The following is a 20,849-nucleotide window of genomic DNA, read 5'->3' on the forward strand; positions in this document are numbered from 1 at the left end:
AGTCTCTACACGGCTGTCAAGCTGCCAAGGATCTCAACTGCAGGCGGCCTAGTTGCCTCCTCTTAGTCGGCTCCTCGACACCATGGTTCGCTTAGTTCGTTTGTGCCTGTCAACTAGTCGCCCCGTCGCTTAGACACTTAATCAGTCACTCACTGGCTTGGATGTCCTCCTTTGTCTCCGCCAGCTTATGCAATGAACGCTTGTTGACTTTGGCATTTGCATAAATTTCTGTTAACTTGGCTAGCTTAGGCAACATTTTGCCACATTGAAAGTAAAACACTATGAAAGCGTGGCTCCCGCATCCACTATGTGAATACGAGTACGAAAGTACAGCACTGCTCGAGACGCTGCACAAAAAGCAACATAAAAATCAACGTCATAAACAACAAACGCAACAACAAGAATTGGAGTATAGTAAGCGTGTACAGTCAGCGTACTTGAGCGTCTATTGCCCTTTGATAATGTTGCAGACATGTCGGCAGCTACTCGAGGGAAGCAGGAAACACAAGGTATCAGGGTGAGAGCAGAAACCAAAAAAGCAGAGGGTAAAAAGCAACCCCCAACCCAGCTATTCCCGAGGCCCCTTTCCGTTAGTGTTGGTGTTGGGTGTGTTTTTTGTCGCGCCTTTTGATTGCGTTAACATGCAAAAGTGGTCTCATTATTCCATTTAAAATGTCCTTCAGCCAGAACAGAACTGAACAGAACAGAACAGTCGTTGGTGCCAGGCACTTGATGTCCTCCCGTCTTGCCTTGAGATATTCAGCAACGCACTTTGTTTTCGTGTTTTTGAAGTTGAGTCCGTCGTTGGCAAGGTGGCAAGCTCTCAAGCTGGCAAAGCTGTTTACTTCCACTACCATTCAATTCTGCCAGTTTCGGCACTTTCACTAGCCCAGTAGTCACTCCTCTGCCTCCCATCTCTGGTGCCCATTTTACGCCTTGAGGCGCACTTCGCAATTGACCTTTCGACCGCGCACGAAGTGGCCATCCGTTGGCAGCTATAGAAAATCCCAAGCGGATTTTCAATTTTCGGCTAAATTAATTTAATTCATTTGAAGAACATTACAGTACATTAAAGCAAGCATTCATGGGAGACTTTATTCGCTCGCAGTCCAGGAGACATCCACTGCATTGAATGCCCAAGCGGCTGTCACGTTCTCGTTTTCATTTTCGATCTCTGTTACCTTCCGCTACACTCTTAGATGCTAATCATTTGAATATTCATATACTCTGCCCGAACATTCAGGCCACTCTAGCACTCGAGCAGCGTTCGGTTGCTGTCAGCTTTGAGCTGCTGCCATTAGGCCGAGCTGGGTTGTACTTTTGTACTTTCGTACTGTCGCACTTCAACTAACTGTCAACTAATTGCCAAATGTAATCAGCTTTTCCCGCACGTAAGCCGCTTATTGTGCACCATTACATTTTCGTGAATTCCGAATAAAAATGAATCTAAACGAAATGAAACGAAACGTAACGTAACTTAACGTCACAAAGCGAAATGCCTCGCCACAGTACAGTCAGTGCGAGAAATATGCACACACATGAATGTGGGCGAAATAGAGAAATAGAAATAGAAATTGACAGAGAAATAGAAATGTGTTCAACGGTTGATTGCTGCCGCGCAGAGAAATTTTCATACCTCAACGACAATCAATAGAAATTGTTAGCGGATTTACCAAAAGGTTTTTCTATATACACAAAATATATATAGTGTACAGACTTTTTGTTGCTATAATATTTACCCGCATGTCAAGTAAAGCTTTTATGCGATTTTGCTGAAATGTAATTAATCTGGAGATGTGCACATGTGGGTGCCACGTGCAAATAACTCTACCTCTTGAAATGTACCATTGGCTGGGCACTTACCTGGTATATTGTGAGCTTGTGCATTTTTTGCCAACAAGGCAAGCAGCCAAATCAGTACAAATTTGAGGATGAGGGTCTGTATTGATCCGCTGCTGACGTGGCAGGTTTTTGTTCTAGGTCTAGAGCAGCCGTCGTTGACGTTGACGTCGACGTCCTCGTCGTCGTCGTCGTCCTGGTGGCGGCGGTGTCTTCTTTTCGTTGTGTTCACTGTTACCGCACCCGTTTTTACCGAGGGTGCCGTCGGAGTCACGGACTGGATCGTTGTTGTTGCTGTCGCAATTGCGATTGTTGGTATAACACTTGCTGTAGTTGTTACTGCTGCTGCTGTTGCTGCTGCTGCTGGTTTTACGATTGTTGACTCCACAGTAGTAGTAGTAGTAGTAGTACTCTCGTTGATTGTGTCTGATTGTTGTGCCTGCTGTTGCTCGCTTCTTGTTGGTAGGCTTGAGTTGGTGGCACACGACCAACGCGACCGGCTTAATGCCTGACACCATCGATAAGACCCAAGGTCCGCACACACGCCCATGCCTCTGCTCCCATAGTCAATGCCGCCTAACGTATTCTCGTTCTCACTTGCAGTGGCGTCATCTGTAACAAAGAGAAATGCATATGAGATGTTGTATTATCTGTTATTTCTTTTTGTGTTGTGATCTACTACATAAGCGTTTGGGTGCTCGTGAGTACAGCGAGTACACCTGGCTGCACTTGATGAATCTGTCACGCCATAAGACATCAACAACAACATCATCTGTCAATCGAGATGACATCTGGCATGCCATCTGGCAGGCAACTCGAACATGCCAATCAGTGTAATGTTCAGCTCTCTAGTGTGCTTCGTGCTCTCTTCATTTGTGCAGCTCCCAATGCAATTGATTTCATTATTAACGTCGAAATCAGTTTGAAAAAGGTACGAGCAGTTATCACAACACTAAAATCTTGAACAAGTTTGCCATGTGTAAATTACAAATTAATAAACAAAAGTTTTTCGTAAGAACGCGCTACGTGAGACAAACACCTTTGCGGAGACATCAACACTATTACACAGGCTTAGGCACAGACACAAACACTTGGCCATAAAATTAAGCAGCTAATATGTTGTAGCTACAAGACAGACAAACTAATAAGGGCTAGTCGAGATACAAAAAGAACGCGAGAGAGAGAGAGGGACGCAACACTTGGGAAATTGAGACTAAGGACAAAGGAACAGACCCATAAACTTGCCTTGTGCCTATACAAATAGAACAAACTTTTCCTTTCTTTACGCTCTTGTGTTCAGAACACTAAAACTTTCCGTTTTAATGTAAAACTCGTGTTGATTGTCATCATGGTCTTTTGTTGTATTCGTATAAAGAATGTTGTATAGTTTGCTCGTATCTGGGGATCTCGAACTAGGTGTTATGTGCTATGTGAGTCCTGTTTGCTGAGTAGTTAATTAAAAGGGCTTGTGCCCACAATTAGCAATCTTATTCGCTTGTAGCCCAATTCGCCCCCACAAGTATGCAACGAAATGTTGCGCCTCACCTTTTGTTGTTCATCTATCCTCAGTGGGTATGTGTTTTTATTCGTTTGCTGCCAAAAATGTATTTTTAATTAAATTATTTGAAATGCTTTAAACGGAATTCGCTTAATTTGTGTATAATCTAGCGACGCACAGAGACAGCTCCTGGAATGCTGTTCTACCCACAACGGAGAAACCATCCACATGAACATAAAAATGCTACACATACATATAACCGCAAATACGCTCACATACACACTTCTATTGCTCACATGAGCACACTCTGCGTATTTGAAAACGCAGGATTCGTGTCTTTTGATACGTTTTTCCCTGGCATGGCCCCAAGTAGCCACGTGAAAGAGGAGCAACGTAAACGTTTTCATCTGGTATGGGTTTACTGTTGCTTCTGTCTTTGTTTTATTAAATGTTGTCTGTGCAATTAAGCAACTCGAGTACACACATACACGGAGAGAAAAATGAAGGTCGATATTTAAATCTCTTAATTCTTCAATATCACCAAAAAATTTAAGTTTTATTTAGAGCAAATTCACATCACGCAAATAATAATTAATAATTCTTTTTTGAAATCTTTTTAAAATGAAGGAAATCTTCTTAAGCAAAGAATTTTTTGCTTAATATTGTTTTTTTTCTCTCTGTGTACACACAAGTTGAGCTGGTACGCAAAAAATGGCAACGCATGATAATGTCAGAAATCGAGAAGGCAAGGTGATGAGGTGACGATGGAACTAAGTCGTTACGAGTCGGGAAGACAACTCATTATGTTTAATTTTCAATTTTGTGGAAATGGGGAAAAGGGTTTTGTGGTTTGCTTTTGTGCTTCGCTTTCGTCGGCAGTGTATAAACGTCATTAGTGATGTTTTAATGCATAACTTAATACCCTCCAGTGAGAGCGCTAAACAGACGACAAACAATAAACAACAACAGCAACTGTGCCACAGCCAGGTCCATGATGCTCAGCAGGACGAGACACATGCGTTGGTTTTAATCCTTTTGCCATGTCATGTACAATTTTAATAACGTCAAGGTTTGTGAAGTATTATGAAAACTTTTTGCGCGTTGGCATTATGACAAGTTTATTAAAACAAAATTTATTTATAGAGCGTGCGCGCTCCGAGAATAAGTGCCCACAGTTCCCCCCTCCTATATTCATTACTCCACTTTGCTTGGTCCCTAGCGCAAGCCCAAGCCCTACATGCTCTACCTCACTAACTATGGCAACCACATCAAAACTATAGGCCCTCCACTTCTGGCAGACAGCAAGCAGCGAAAATCACATTAGGCGTCCTTCCCATTTCCATTCCCATTTCTGGGCACGGGCGAACAACAGTACCATGGAGCAATGGTGTGCACGGCACGGCACAGAGAGCCAACTAAAATAGAACAAAAGCCGGAAAAATGATTTCCCTTATGGCTGAATTTTCATTACCGAAAAACCCGCCATGGCGTATGATTTCATTTGTAAATCAGCTCAAGTTGAGCTCGAACATCGCATAATGGACGCCGGATGTCGGACGATGGGACGATGGGCCGGGAAATCAGGAACGACAGACGTAAGAGACAACTGACGGGCTAGTTGACTGTGGCAGCCATCTTTGTTGCAGACCCAACTAACAATGACAAATCAGCAAACGAATTGCATTTTCTGCCACTACACCAAATGCAAACCAAACCGAATGTGTGTGGCAATCATTGAATGAAGTACAGTTAGGAGAGGAGACAGAAAGACAGTCAAACGTGCTAAGAGATGGACTCAGGACGTGGCTGATAAATTAGTTGATTGATTCGGCTTACATACTACGACTACCAGTACACACTGCCTATCTTTGCAATTGTGTGTGCATGTGTGTGTGTGCGTAATATGTGACCGAGTGCATCACGAGACTCATAACTAGATTTTCGGGTACAGCGTTGTCATTAAATTTGTTTATGTACAGCAATGTATACGGGCACTACTACGGAGATGTACCAACTCCAAAATTCATGACGCATTGAGGACATGGAACGCATTCCAATGAGTCCTTTTGACGTTCACATTTACGTTTACGTTGACGTAGACGAGCCGCCATTTTATATTTTCCCTACGTGGTGACAGCACTTTATAGCATCCGTTTCCGCTGCCATTGCTGCTGCTGATGTTGTTTGTGCCGCTGCCGCTGCCGCTGCTACTGAGAGGCGGATGTGGATGATGTGGCGAGTGAAAGCTTTTGGTTGACTGCACACTGAAGTTGAAAATGGGCAACTGTCGATTAGTGGTCGGTTGCATTACGAGCTCATTCAGATGATCTTTCTTTCAGCTACTTGGCTCACTTACATTAGACCTCTCTTTTAATTAAAAATCCTAATTTCCCCGACAAAAAAAAAACACAAATTTTCTGTTATCCACAAAATTATTCCACAACACACACATGACCGTGGCTGGAATTCATGTCTTATTTTTTTTGAGTGCTCCCAGCTTATACAACGCTCGCCCTAAATGTCGCAAGTACGAAAGTGCTTGGCACAAAAATAAAACTAATTAAATGTGTTGCATACAATTCACTTACTATCAGCTCCTTGCAATCAACAACACTAGGTATTCGGCCAAGAAAGATTTTCAACACTGAATTCTACTCTAATAACTAGGAGTGCTTGTTCAGCTTAGCCCCCATTACTTCTCTCAGTTGTCTTGCAACGCCTTAAGACACTTTGAAACGTGGCTGGGTGAATGTTTGAATGTGCAGTGCGAGTATGTGATAAAAGCGCTCTTAAGCACTAAACACAAAATTTCACAAGTTTTGCTCATTGTGATGCCATTGTAGCAGCCGGACCCAACTAAGGGAAGGCCATGTACTTGTTCATGCCCCAAAAAATATTAAGAAGCACCAGAAGCTGCAGCAAAACATCCACTTGTAGTGCGAGTAAAGTACAGCTAGCAACCAGTACAAGGGCTAGGGTACTCAGCTGTTTTCGTACTGTTTTCGTTTTTAATATCGCTCATACGCCGCATTGTGCGACTTACAACTTTAATGAAATGGGTCGTCCCTTTTGCTCGATGCTCGCAGTTCGCTGCATTTATGTTTTAGTTGGATAAAGAGAGTCGAGGCATGAGGTACGCGCATGTAAGCTTGTTAGCGCATCAGGAAAAGAACAATGAGGAAAACAATAAGAAGAACAGTCACCATGTATTATATCATAGTATGCTTGTAGTATGTAGGACAAACATATGGAATCAGCCTCAACGCAGCTGCTGCTGTCTTTTTCTCTTGCGGACGTTAAATTATCTTGTTGACTTTCATTGTTGACGCTCTGTGTCCGTCTCGACAACGTGACGCAGTTGTGCCTCAATTAAACGCCGATTCTACATGATTCACCTTTTCAGCCCCATTCATTATTGCGAAGTGCTATGCAAATAACAAAGTTATTTATTAAGCATAAAGACTTTAGAACCAAAAAACTCAAGAAAATAAAAGCCACAAAACAATACAAAATCATACCAAAATATAGATACTATCAGTTAATCTAATGTCAAGGTAATTTTGAAAAAGTCCAGCTAATTTCTCATAACCATTAGGAAGAATGTTGCGTAAGTAGAATGAAGCATCAAACGACTGCCAAAGTCAATATATCATTATGCAGGCACTTAACGCTAAATGATCTTAAAAATATGCGGCAAAATAAACTGGCACCCATCGTCAGGACATCCCAAAATACAGCAGCCATTTTGGCCTCATGGCGATTGGGATTGTGGCTCCAAAAACAAGGCGATGACCGAGGGCCTCGGACTGTAATGGGAATTGGACAGGAACTGGCTCTGGGACTAGGACTGGGACAAGCATGAACCATTGTACAATTTTAATTGCTCTAAAATGTTGTAATACAACACGAACCACAAATAAATAAAATTTGCTGACATCAACAGGATGTTTGCGGGTTCCTGTGCGGGCCAGAGTCATCGAGACCAGCACAACCCATAATGGTCTAATGGCTCACAACCGCCCCACCACGCTTTGAAATTTAATTTGGTCGGTGAGACTTTCAGACATTCAGGAGCGGCTAGCAGAATGGCCGCCTATTGGCTTGCGCATAAATAGCCAAAGAGGATGGGAGACGAGGGAACGAATGGCCGGTCAGGCTGGCCAGGAAATGATATGGCTTTTGTTAAGCGACCCGTCTGTCTGAAGGCAAAAACTTCTGAACAGTAAAATACGAATATGTATCCTCATCAACAGAAATAACCATAGCAATAGCTTAGGTAGCTGTTGCTGCTACTGTTGTTGATGTTATTGTTGTTGTTGTTATTACTCAGGCGCAGTCATTTTTGTTGCTCATTTATATTATTTACAATAAATTTTTGCTTCTCATTTAGTTTTCACTTTTATCATTGCCATTCAAAAGCCATTACGCAACAAATTTTCATTGAAATCCGAGTCAGAGAGTCAACGTTTGCTTTTGTTGGCCGTCTTTCTTACGTTGCTATTGCCGACATATGTATGGGGCTAGTGATTCCATAATGAATTATTTAATTTTACTGGCATTTATTTTCTTTATTGGTCATTATTGCATTGCTATCTGATGATACCAAGACCAAGCGGTGAGCACTGACATCAATGACACTGCACAAACAGACCCTCAATTTTCGTCGAGTATGTCACAATATTCTCATTTCTTCGCCTTTCAATTTTTTGCAATTTTCTCTGCAACGTTCCGAGCAAGAAACTTTCTTTTGAAGCAATTAAATTCTTAATAATATTTTTCAAACTGTACAAAGTTTGCTTCGTTCATTTCGTACACATTTCGTTTTTTTGTTGGCTCCCAAAAAGCTCTCTCAGCTTTTCTTAGAATATATTTCCCTCAAATTGTGAAAGAGCAAAATTATTTCAGAAGAAACAGAGCGCTCACCAGGAGCTGGTGGCTTTTGTGGTTAGGACGTTGGATTGTTGGGTTTTTGGGTTGGCTGTAGGAGGGCACAACAGACGTCTTAGCGTCAGTCCAGAAGTGCCACAAGCAAACCAAAGCTGAAATGCAAGAGCAAGAGCAAGGCAAAAAAAAAGCCCGAAAAACGGGCAGGCGCTATCAAAAGGGAAGTGCAAAGTTTTATGTTTCATACTTAATTGCGGCATTTCGATTAAGAAAAATTAATAATAAAAGTTTTGTTATTATTTGTGCTGCTCAAATGAACAAAGTAATATATAAAAGGCCAGCAAACGGAAACTTAAAGAGATGACAATTGTGAAGATATGACCTGCAGATAACCAACAATATTTTACTATAGCTGCTCAGTCTTGATTAACTTAATTAATTATTAATATTTATTGATTAGTAATTATTATTATTAGTAATTATTGAAAACGAATCTTGGGTAGTTGGGTTGTAATCCGATATCCAATCCGTTCAGCGCATTAGAACAAATGAAAAAGTTTATGGTTTCCTTGTGCTTTAACTTTTGCTTGTCATAATTGTTACAGGCGAAGCCATTTTTTATACTATGATAATATGTGTTATATCATTTTGAATATAATGAGCAGGTAAAATAATACGAGTTAGAAGCACAGAACATGACCATAATTGTGTTGGTTCAAGACACAGGGAAATTTGAACACTCCATGCAAAATTCCCGAACCAGACTCTGTCATAAAGTTAGGCACTTGACTCGAAACGATGTCCTCTTGTGTCGTTTCTCCCCACCCTGCCCCATTGCCGCCTGCCTCGGTTTATTCATCTTATTCCCACCCCTTAGACAGCAGGCACGTCTTTTGGCGCTGCATTAAATAAAATGCTTCGAGCAGAAGAAAGGAGAATCAAGACTGAAGTGCAAAACTTTTCCCATTATGCAAAAAATGAATTTCCATTTCTTAAAGTGCTCATAGCTGTTGAGCGCTGGAATCCAGTTTGAATTCTGTCTGAACTCAGCTCGCACTTCGTTTACTAAGTATCAGATGAAAAATGTGAAATTAAAAAATATTTAATCTTATGCCTAAGCTATTTATTTGTATGTTTATGTTTACGTCGCAAGTAAATATTCTCTATTTATTTGTATGTTTATATTTACGTCGCAAGTAAATATTCTCATGAGTTGCTTTAATCACTCTTCAATCCATCATCATATACCAACAAACAATATGTCCACAAGTGCGCTTCGTCGTGGTTCAATAATTTTCCAAACAATGAGCCACAGCCAGAGCCCTAGGACTTTTTCAAGATATTGATTTTTCAACACACCCAACACAGCAGGCTAAGCAGCCTCATACACAATTCGTCGTATACACATCGAACCATACTCGTTCACACGCAAACTCTAACAGAGTAATATCAGCAGATTTTGTGCCATACTCATAAAATCAGCGCCTGCTGTGGCTGTGGCTGTGGAAGAGTCCATTGAACCACGAATGAGTATTGAACTGTATGTACAGTGTAACTACACTGCTCGCGAATTGATGTCGTCGTAGTTGTCGTTGAGCTTTTCATTGTTGCGCTGTGGCCTGAATCAGTGTGCGCCCCCTTATTAAAATGGAACGAACCTTTTCAGAATTCTCCTGTTCTGCGGTGTCGTCTTTTCGATATCGGCAAACTAATATAAAAAGGGAAGGGTTGGTGTAGTTTGGAAACTTCGATAACTTTTTTCGTTGCTTAAATTGATTCTCAAGTATTGGCACAAGTTGCTGGAATGGGTTCTGATTGCGCTTTAATAGCGTCTAATGGCCGGCGACAAATGTGGCAAATTACTTTAATGGGTGCTACGAAATAATGAACACCGAACACTTTACAGCACAAGTCCAAGTCCAGTTGCCAAAGAAATTGCCCAAGCGCTGTCCGACCTTAAAATAGCACTCGACGACCATCAGGCAGAGGGCAAAAGCAGAGCACATAGGCTGAGAAAGACAGTGGGAGGCAGTTTAAGGGCGTTCTGTAAAGAAAATCGAGTGAAAATTATGCTTGCTTAAATTGGTGTTAGCACTTCACTTCTGTGGTTGCCTCTACTCGTATTGGTAAACCATTGTGGTCAGGCAATGTCGTTAAAAGGGTCTATAGTATTTAATATGTGATTCACTTTCTCCTTCATGCGAATATTAATCATGTGAAAAACTCTCAACTTTTCTTTTGTTGCTACTACCAAAACAAACTTCATAGCCTTTTCACCCTCCTACACTGAGAACAAAGTTTGAGCCTTGCTTCAAAAACTGTCAAGACCACAATCTTTTAAAATTCATACAATTAAAGTCATTTTCAACTTTAAATGGATCTTTGCCATTACTTGTATATAACTCAAAATATAAATAATAAATATGTATGGCAAAATCCTTTCTCTGGAAACCCAAATTTAATAATTAAAACAATGCAATATATTTATAAATTTATTTCGCTGATCGCGGTATTATTAAATTACAAATATTTAAATCTCAGAGAAACTGCATAGTTAGCCTGTTTTCCTGCTGTTATTGCATCCCTCGCAGCAGAGTATGAGGTCGGAGTTTTATATTGCTGTAAAAATACATCAACAACTAGGTCAATTTTTTACGCTCCACTGCCAATGAAGTGTAAAAAAAAAAAAAAACAATGCGCCGTTCTTAGGTTCAAGTGTGTGTACGAGCAGAAAATACGAGTACATGAAGCCATAGTCCGAAGTGTAAGTAGAATTCAATAAAAACTTGTATTGGGTACCCATTCTGTTGCAGGTATGTGCATGTTAAAACTCAGGAGCCAAGAGTTAATACTAAAGAATAAATAGCAAAATAAAAGTGTGCAGATCTAAGGTTGCAGTAGACAATCGGTTGGTGCAGCAATTTGCATTCTAAATTTTCACCAACACAGACCTTCACTGACGTCATCAACTCCGCACAGCTGCTGATGCTGATGTTGTTACTATTACTGAAGCAGGAAATTCTGTGTATCTGCTTGACGAATATCTATTTGTGTTCGGGTTCGGATTCGAGTTTGGTGTCAGGTACGGGAAAACGAGTTAGTTCACATCTCTTATACGAAACGTAGCAGATCCCAAGCTGTATAACTTCGTTTTATGTTGATCACCGTTGTGGTGAATAACTCCACTCCACTCCAGTCGAAAAGTAAGCAAATACACATCACATGGCTTACTCTCAGGCTTTTCTGGGCTTATGTTTTGTGCTGAAGCTTCGCGTCATTATGCGCACCAGCTTTTGGGCGCCATGCAGCCATAGAACCGCTCGATAGTGTATATATAGAGGAATGTCTGTGCAACACACAATACACAAACAGGTCCAGCCAACACATTCGTTTGTGTTCATTATCGAAAGGAAATTGGGTTTTGAATTTAACATTATACATGATGCTTTAAATTCTCAGCAGATTTTCACCTCTTTCGTATTTTGAGTATACACAAATATATGTAACTTGAACATTTTTCGACTCTTCTCAGTTCACACTCGTAGAATCGTATAACAAGACGGCTGACTCTCAAGCTAAGTATAACAAGTACTCTCCAAGTTAGTCAGTTTCTTGTTCTACCGCTGCCCCCTTCCTTTGCCCCTTTCCCACATTCACCTTCCTCCAGTTTACTCCCATTTGGTCTCACATTCAACACAGAAATTCCAATGAACTACGAAACGCTTGACCAGCCGATGTCTCTCCCTCTCCCTCTGCTTTTGCCTCTGCCACAGCAGCAGCCGCTGGCTGGTCACTCGCTGCCTATGTTTTTATGTCTCACAAACGTTGCCCCTTTGCCCCTTTCTCCCTTGTGTGCTTCGCTATTGGGCTTTTTGTTGTGCGCTTTTCGATGATATTTTCATTTTTCTGTTGCTCGATAGCTACTTTTTGTTTACAATTATTGCGCGTTTGTATTCGTCTTTTTATACCCGTCGCCTATTGAGTGAAAAGGTATTATGATTGAGTGGAACTCGAAAAAGTTTTAGTAATTCGCGCAGGCAATCTAAATCCATAATATTAAAATAAAATATTCTTCATGATCGAACAATAAATGAAAATGTTAAACTAAAGGGAGCATTCAAATAAGTTGAGTGCGGTTCTTCTACCTCTTAGTTTATGGACAATAAGTAGTTCAAAGTCGAGCAGTGGGTAGTTCTTTAACTTGTTTTCTTTTTCTACATCCCATTTGTATTTGGGCTGGCTGCGTGAGAAAATATCGTTTAGCGAGTCAGTACGATGAATATTTATTCATACTCGTATACAATGAGTTAATGTATACAAATAAGTGAGTGAGTATGTGATGCAAAACACTTAATCGACAATGGTTTATGTTTGACCTTAATTCAGAAACACGCAAACCTGCGACTTGGGCGTACAATCGTGTTAGAATCGACTCTACTACGAGTATACTATACATTCAATCGATATCTATAATGGGAATCGATTTAGGAGCCACAAACAAGCGAACGGAGCTTGTGGCCTTCATTCATCCAAGTAGTTGTTAGTGCCGTGCGTCATGACTAGACAGCGTCACACAGTACCACAGTTCCAGTATAGAAAACAAAACTCTCCAAATTTGAACTACTTAAGAGAGCAGATATAAATCTTAAAACAAACGACAGCAAACAGACAGCCAAATAAAAGAAAAGCAACAAACCCCCAAATAGATTTCAAGTTGCTTCCCATTTGTTGTGCGAGCACTGAACTAAAGGAATGATGTATGTGTCTGCAAATGTATTTGTGTCAGTCTCTGTCTCTGTGGCAGTATCCGTGAAAATAATCCTTTTTCGGGACCGGACAGACAGTGTGCAGTCCAGAACAAAAGCCAAACGAATCACAGCACCAACAGTGTTGAAACAGAGATAAACGAAACATTTATCATTATTAACAATTTGTAACAATTGCTCTTTCCGCCTGCTACGAAGCTGTCAGACAAACAGAGAGCTGAAGATATAGATGGAGAGAGTGTTCAATGACCAAACTCTCTGGGAATTGGGATCAATGTGGAATTAAGACCGACGAAATGAATGTTTTCCAACTAAAGATTGACGCAAAGTGAACTCAAGCACAACGCAAAATGTGGCAACAATTCTGATTATGGAAAATGTAATTTCCTCGTTGCAATTGCAACGTAGACAATCCAGAGGGTTTAAAATTGAAACTATAATATGAATATTCTTTTACATGCATCTTCGTTTTGAGTCTTCAGTTACATTGCCCGCTGACGAATATGAACATCAATAACCATATAAAGAAAATCAAACAGAAATCCCCTATTTCACTCTATTTATATTTCCTTTTAATATTTGTATATTATGAATACAATCAATTGCCAAGTATTAATTCACACTTCCCTTATGATTTCTGGTCAAGTTATTCTTGTTGTGAGTTCGGTATGGCTCCAAAGCATTTTGTAATTGAATCATTTGCCAATTATGATATGTATGTTAAGTTCATTTTTTAACATCGCAAATGCAATTCCATCTCACATTAAAGAATTTTCATCATTAGTTTGTGGCTATTAATTCTAGTACGAATGCAGAATAGACTTACCTTACTGGCGCAAGCATTATACAATGTATTCAAAGCCAATCCAATCTATTCGTTGTATTACTTGCTCCGACGGAATTGTAGTTGCCAAGTGGGCCAAGTCGAGCAGTGCCCAAATTGTTGTTGGGTGTAAGCAAATGACCAACACCAGTCCCAACTCAGCAAAATTAAATGCTCAAGTAATAAAAAGGACTATGTTGCTCCTGTTTTTGTTATTGTTGTTGATGTTGTTGTTGTTATACGGCTTGGCTTTTAACGTTGTAAAAATGGCGTTTTATTGGGAGAGGCGAACTCCTTGTTGGGTTGATTCTTTTTTTATGCTGTTGTTGTTGTTGTTGCAGCTGCTGCTGTGAGCGCGTTTTACACTTTGTTTACAGGATAATCGCTTGATTTATGACACTTTCTTTTCATATATATATTTTCGCTTGTGCGTATGTATGTTTGCGTTTTGATGAAGGACTTCAGCAGTCAGCAGTCAGAGTTGGCTGATGCCGACGGATTCTTTCGCGTTGCCTTTGAAACCGTTGCCGTTGACTTTTACGTGGGGGCTGCACAATAAGGGTACATTTTGAAGGAAGAGAACAAAAAGAATACATAAGACGTAAAATAAATGCGAGGGCCAAGCACACACACACACACACACACACTTTTGCACAATGACATACACTCCACTCGACGCGAGGGTTTTATGCACAACAAATAAAATCAATATGGCGTAAAAATAAGAATATTATGTTCGATTTTGATGTTGTAATCGCAAAATGGTCAAAGGAAGTCGTTGCTTATAAATCCCGATTGGCATTGCCACTTTTGACATTTCCACGCCCAGTTTGTTAGCTACACCTACACTCACACTCACACTCACACACGCACACACACACCGGAGTTTTCTTGAGCCAAGCACGTGACTCATTTGGCATATCCCATTTCTGAGGACGCATTATATAATTATCACACTGCGTAATGTATTGTTAGAACATCCACGAACCGAATCCAAATCAACTTTCACAATTTGTCGAACTGTTTCACTCGCGTTTATTATTTTCGCCCTAACCTTTTCCTTCCGGGCTACCCAAGCTATACAGAACCACAAGCACCAAAAGAACTTTTCACAGCTGTAAGAAGCGGCGTTGCCGATTTAAAGCCAATACCTCAAACGTTGCGCGACAACAAGCTGAGGCTCGACGGTGAAGCTGAAGCTGAAGCTGAACAGCCTGGCTGCCTCATGTTTCTGACTCTGACTCTGTCTCGTTTCGGTTTCTGTTTCTGTTTCAAGTTTCTGTTTTTGGCTCAGCGTCGCAGTGACGACGACGACAACACTCTCTTCTGGAAAATTTGCTCTGCCGACTGCTGCACAACTTTTCCAGGCACACACAAAAACTCTGTTCCCAACAACGAACATTTTCCGCAACAGCGCAAGAAATAACAAAAAAATTTGAGTACCATTTTTGTATAGTTTTTTTTGGTTGCACATTTAATAATCCTACAGAGATGGTAATATTGCCAAACAAAAAAAAAATTACTGTTTTCTCTTTAACTACAAAATTGTTGCTAATAGTTAATGTGAACCAATTAATAAGATATTGTAAAAATGTTTGGTTAGTTGCGATTGGAAACTATTCTCAAAGAATCGGTCCCAAACAGCTGATGCTGATTCCTAATGGCTTCGCTATCGACACATTCCAGTGGGCGCAAAAAAATAGCGGGAAATATTCACTTGCGCAACTTTAGCAAACATCCTGCATGACAACTTCTGACTCTCACTCTCTTTTCTCCTCATGTCCCCTTGGACAAGGCTAGAACTTGAGCAGAGTCGCGTTCCAGCTATTAACGACAACCTGCTTTTGCGCTCACTTCTCTGCTCTCTGTGTGATCCTTTAGGCTGCAGGCGAAAACTGGAATTTTTCTTATACTCTGCACAACTTTTCTGCTCTCCGCTCCGCTTTACTCTGCCTCTGCTTCACTGTGGTGCCTTAGTACTTTGGTGCTTTTCTCTAGCTTGACAGCCGTTTGGTTTTTCTTTTTGTAACCTGTGCACCCGCGCGGGTGTGGTCCTTTGGTCCTTTGGCAATGAGCGTGAAAATCACGAGCTACACATTCGATAGCTGCTACGAAATTTCCGAATTTGAGCGAGAGAATTGTATTCCATTCGCCGTTTGTTTTTACACACACACACACAATTTGCACTGGCAACTGAAGAAGCACCACCCTAATATTCACGTAGTTTTGAGGTTTTTTTTTTGTTGGTTAGTTGGGTGGTTGCTTGTTTCGCTTCAGTTATGTTTCAGCAATAATATTTTTGCATTCAAAGATTTTGATAATTTTTCTTCATATTTTCCGTTGCGAGATACAGATACAAACGACGAGACGGGCACTAATACAAGCACATGCACACGATACGGACACAGAAACAGAAACCAGACACAAACAGCACACCACACACAACTCCACACCACTCCACTCCACACAACACAACACAACACTTACAACTTCACACAAGACTACTGTGAACTCAGTGAATCTGAACAGAACGTTGTATTTCGCAGTCCGCGTTCACGTACGCCGTAGCAGCACAACAATTGAGTACTAAATCTGCGCCGAGCTCAGTGTCAGGAATAAAGCACTGGCGCTGCCCAATGATTGCAGCCACCACAACTTCCGGAGAGCGACGACATCAAGAGAAATAGAGAGCGAGAGTCGCCACGAGAGCGAGAGCCAGAGAGCGGGAAATTGGGAAAGAGCAAGCATGCAGCGAGAGAACCTGCGCGGGAATTGTTGCCAACAGCGGACAGCGAACACACTTTGTTATTGTCTCTTATACTCGAATGCTGCCTCTGCCTCTGCCTCAGCCTCAGCCTCAGTCTCTGCGATGGCAGGCAACGTGGGCTCACCTATACTGCTGTGCTCGTTGGCTAACCTGTCCGGTCGGCAGTGCATGTTTGGTTGTGTTTGTGCGTTTGTGTTTCTGTTTGTGTATGTGCTTGTGTTTGTATGTGTCGGCCACTCGATAACCCTTCAGCGTGTAGCCCTTTCTGCTGCGACAGCTTGTCGACTGGCTCGTCGTCAGGTCTATGGTATCAACTCTCGTCTCATGTCTCATGTCTCAGGGCTCGACTTCTTCGTCGGCTTCGGCATCGGCTTCATTGAATAATTATCTCAAGTTTGCCAGTTCGCCGTTGTCTGGCCTCAGTAGCGGGCTGGCCCTTTGCTTTTGACCCAAAAACCAGTTTTTATGTTTTGGTTCTGCACCAACTCGTTTCATGGTTTGAAGTTTTGTTTTTGTGAGTTGAGAGCTGTGAGTTTGGGCGCTCAGCAATCGACACAGAGACACTGAATATCGTAGGCGTAACGTAACCCGCAGAAAACTCCAAGCATCGACAGATACTCATAGTTTGCCTGCTAGTGCTTGTAGCAGTGATGTGGAAATGTGTTAAGCCACCACACTCTGGCGCACTCGGCAAACAACACACAAACAATTGAATGCGGAGGGTCGTGTCTAGAAAATGAAGTTCAGTCACTTGCCAGCGTTTTGTGTTTAACGTTTGTTTTGATAAATGGCTTTTTAATTATTGCTTGACAGGTTTGCTGCAAACTCAAAGCGTGTTGTTTTGCCCAACCACCAGCTCTGATCATTGCAGATCGCTGTTAAAGTTGTTGAGCAGCTACCTGTCCAACAACTGGCACGCATCCCGTTTTCCCATATGTGAATTACAGAACAACAGCATCCATCCAAAGATTGCCTGCATACATTTATGCCAAGTCATAAAATTCTCACGACACGACGTTGCCTCAAACTGACCTACACTGCTATATTTCAATTAGCGAGGCATATACTCATATGAGCCGCTAAGTCGTCGCAGGCAGCTGCTAGAACTGAATACCCAGTTTTTTTTTTTTTTTTTTATTCGATGTCAGTTATTTCCCTTGCTAAATCGGAGCCACTGGAAGCTGAGCAACTTGGTGTCTGTAACTACGCCGGCGTCTTTCTCTCACTCTCTCTGCTAGCTTCTCTGTTGCTCTCTGCTAAAAACGTGCAGCCGCCCCTAATATATCCGTCGAATTTAGGGTAGCCAGCACAAACACGAACATGAACACGAGTTGGAGCAGGAAACCGAACCCTGAATTCGTCTCTGACCCCACCAACTGGCCAACTCTGTAGCCCCAAAGCGAACGCCAACTTTAGCGGCAGTTGGCCAAAATGATTCGTTTTCGCTGAATTTCACTTGGCTCACATTTAGAAGAGGACTGAGGGGTTGAGTCGGCCATACGTACTTATTTATGCTCGATTCAAGTGAATATATGTTGACTTAAGCAGCCTGATTTATGCATTATATTAGCGTGGATTTTAGCTGCAATAAATCTGCAAAATTCGTTGCCATCGCCGTTGCCGTTGTCGTTACGTGCCATAAACCTATGCATGCTAAAAATAATTTACTCTTGCTGTTATTAGTCTGCAAATGCATGTCTACCTATTACCAAGTATTCGTATGTATGATGGTCATTAGCCAAACAAATACTCTGTGTTATTGACTACTGCAGTATATTGTCGTCATCGTCGTCGTCGTAGTTGCGACACTCATTATTTATGACCCAATCACACAGTGTAGCACTCGTCAAACGATTAATTAGGATTAGACATTGAGTAAAGATGAATATTTATGCGAATGCGATGTCTATTCTCAGGCTCTTCTTTCGACCATACAATATTAAATTGCAAATTAAAGCCACATTGTGTTTGACTCGTAGCGAAAGCGGAAACTAAAATTTCCTCACGATTTTGCAAGCCATTATTGTTGTTAGTTGGTTGCTGGTGATTACCTTGTCCTTTTTAATTGGACACAACAAAGCAGCTAACAACTGGCAATAAGTAATTAATAGGCAGTCCCAAAAGCCATCCCACAACTTGCCATCTCTCCACCATTTCACTCGCCTTGCAGACTTCAAGTCAAACCACTAATCGAACCACGCCTTTGCGCCACTAATCGAAAAGGTGGCAAAGCAGACGTGTATCGCATTAAAGCACAACGAGAATCGAACGTCGCTCTGTTACCAGTTTGGAACTATTATGTTACTAATCATGTGAATGAAATGCCAAATCTAGGAGTGAAGGGACAAAACTATACAGCATCTGTATCATACATATGTACATATATGGCTTGCGATGCAAAACTTAGCTTTGTTTTGTGACTTGGCAAACATTTAAGGCATTGAGACGACTTTGTTACAGCTTTAGGGTATGACAGCTTGAGGAAGCCGCAGACAACAAACAATATTCATAATTTGCAGGACCTGTATGTTGTCGCTTGTCACGCGTAAAAATTAAGGTGTTCATGTGACCATAAAAACAATAAAATATTTAACACAAATTTTAACTTAATGCTCGAGTCGTAAAAATGTATGCGAGAAAAAAACAGCAGCCTACTGTGCTGCGGCATCGTTAAAAGTGTGCTCTACCTCGATCTGTTCGCAATGCTGAACAATAGGAGAGGGGTGGGGAGAGAAGCAAGGGTGTAGCTATGTAGGGAAGGTAGGCAAGTTCTTGCCAATGCCGCCTCATTAAACCAGAAATTACACAAAGGATAACGTGCAGCTTGACGGCGACCGTGGCAGCAAAGTGTATTGTGGGGGCGGGTGCGGGGTCCAAGTAACATAAAGTGTATGTGTGTGTTTGCTGTCGCACCCCTCACACCTCACCCCTTTAGCTGTGCAGTTTGCTTTGTTTTGGGCACTTTGACGCGCTTACTTTTGGCTTACGGGCAAGCATACAAATAAAAAATTATCGCTTAAGTCCAGGACGGCAATACGCTGTTACAGCGCTATACGCAGTCAGGAACGGGACGGCGGTACAGGACTACTGCATAGCTATTATATTTTATTTTAACATTTTTTCGTCACGTTTGATGCCGTCCAGACAGCACCAGCCCAGCAGAACAAGTCTGAGGAGAACTGGAGGGGGCAAGAGGCAAGGCAGAAGCAGCCCAGCAGCATCGTTATATATTTTTGTTGTTGTTTGTATTCTATATTTGCTCAGCTCCTGTATAGCGATGCTCACACTACCACCACAATCAGCACCCCCGCGCACATTGCTCCTTACTTCGGCATCCTGCACCATCATTGTCTTTTGACGCTGCGAGCGTTTCTTGCCTGAGTCTCGCTGTGTGTGTGTTTGTGTGTGTCTGTGTCTCACTTCCTGTTTCATCTCTGGCTGCTTCCTGCTTATATCGTATGTGTATTTTTACTGACGCTGATTTTTATTTCTTTGCAGGATGTGATATTTCATTCAGCTCAGCTTACAGAACAGCTAAACGTCGCGTCGCATCGCATCGCATCGTAGGTATCAAGCTCGCCCCTCTATCCCGTCTTCCTCCTGTTCCGTCTTCCTGCTAACGAATGGTAAGTAAAAACATAATTCCTTTTTTTTACGATATTCTCACACTTTACTATTATGATCCTGAAAAGAAAACTTGGGGTTATTTAAACATTTTCGCTGAAACCACAATATGATTCCATTTGCCAATTTTCGTGCGGCACATAAATTGGGTAAAAACTTAAATTGAGACCAGTTCCAGTGGCTGATCAATAATAGATTACACCATAAAGTACGTTAAGTACTGGGCTTAAATTAGGTAAAAAAGTAAAACTTAAGTTGAACTCAGCCCTCCAATAGCTGATCAATAAAAAAGTGCGCTCTAAAGTATGCTTCAAAAAACTGAATGGCGCCATTCACAATGTTGAATTCAGTTGGGCGTGCACGAGTACGAGTAGTAAGAGTGAGTGTGAATGTGAATGTGAGTACCAGTGTGAGTGTGATTGCGAATACGAGTATACTCGTTTGCCCGAGGGCCATCGCACGAGTATGTGCGTGCTATTTTGCCAGTACACATAATTTGTATTCGCACCTGCAGCGAAAACCGTGCGTGCACTGAGCCAAAACATGGGTCAAGAATATCAAAAGATACAGAATATCGAAAAATGTGATACGCTTATGCATCGGCTATATTCCCTCAACAATATGTGCAGAAAACTGAACTGGGTGCCA

At 41.5% G+C, this 20,849-nt stretch overlaps 1 protein-coding gene across 12 annotated transcripts in view; it reads right to left on the reverse strand.

The window, feature by feature from the left end:
* The window catches only part of LOC132799020 (protein turtle), a 43,264-nt gene extending 28,906 nt beyond the window's left edge, over nt 1-14,358 (reverse strand). For all 12 annotated transcript variants that reach the window (XM_060811134.1, XM_060811137.1, XM_060811136.1 and 9 more), the window contains exons 1-2: nt 13,814-14,358; nt 1,864-2,451 (exon numbers count right to left, since the gene is read on the reverse strand). In XM_060811134.1, coding sequence (XP_060667117.1) covers nt 1,864-2,389 — 526 coding nt within the window. In that variant the 5' untranslated portion in view covers nt 2,390-2,451; nt 13,814-14,358. The remainder of the gene's footprint in view (nt 1-1,863; nt 2,452-13,813) is intronic.
* Nucleotides 14,359-20,849: the final 6,491 nt, after the last annotated feature.

This window comes from Drosophila nasuta, chromosome 2L (assembly GCF_023558535.2).
Source record: "Drosophila nasuta strain 15112-1781.00 chromosome 2L, ASM2355853v1, whole genome shotgun sequence".
NCBI classification, from domain to species: Eukaryota; Metazoa; Arthropoda; class Insecta; order Diptera; family Drosophilidae; genus Drosophila; species Drosophila nasuta.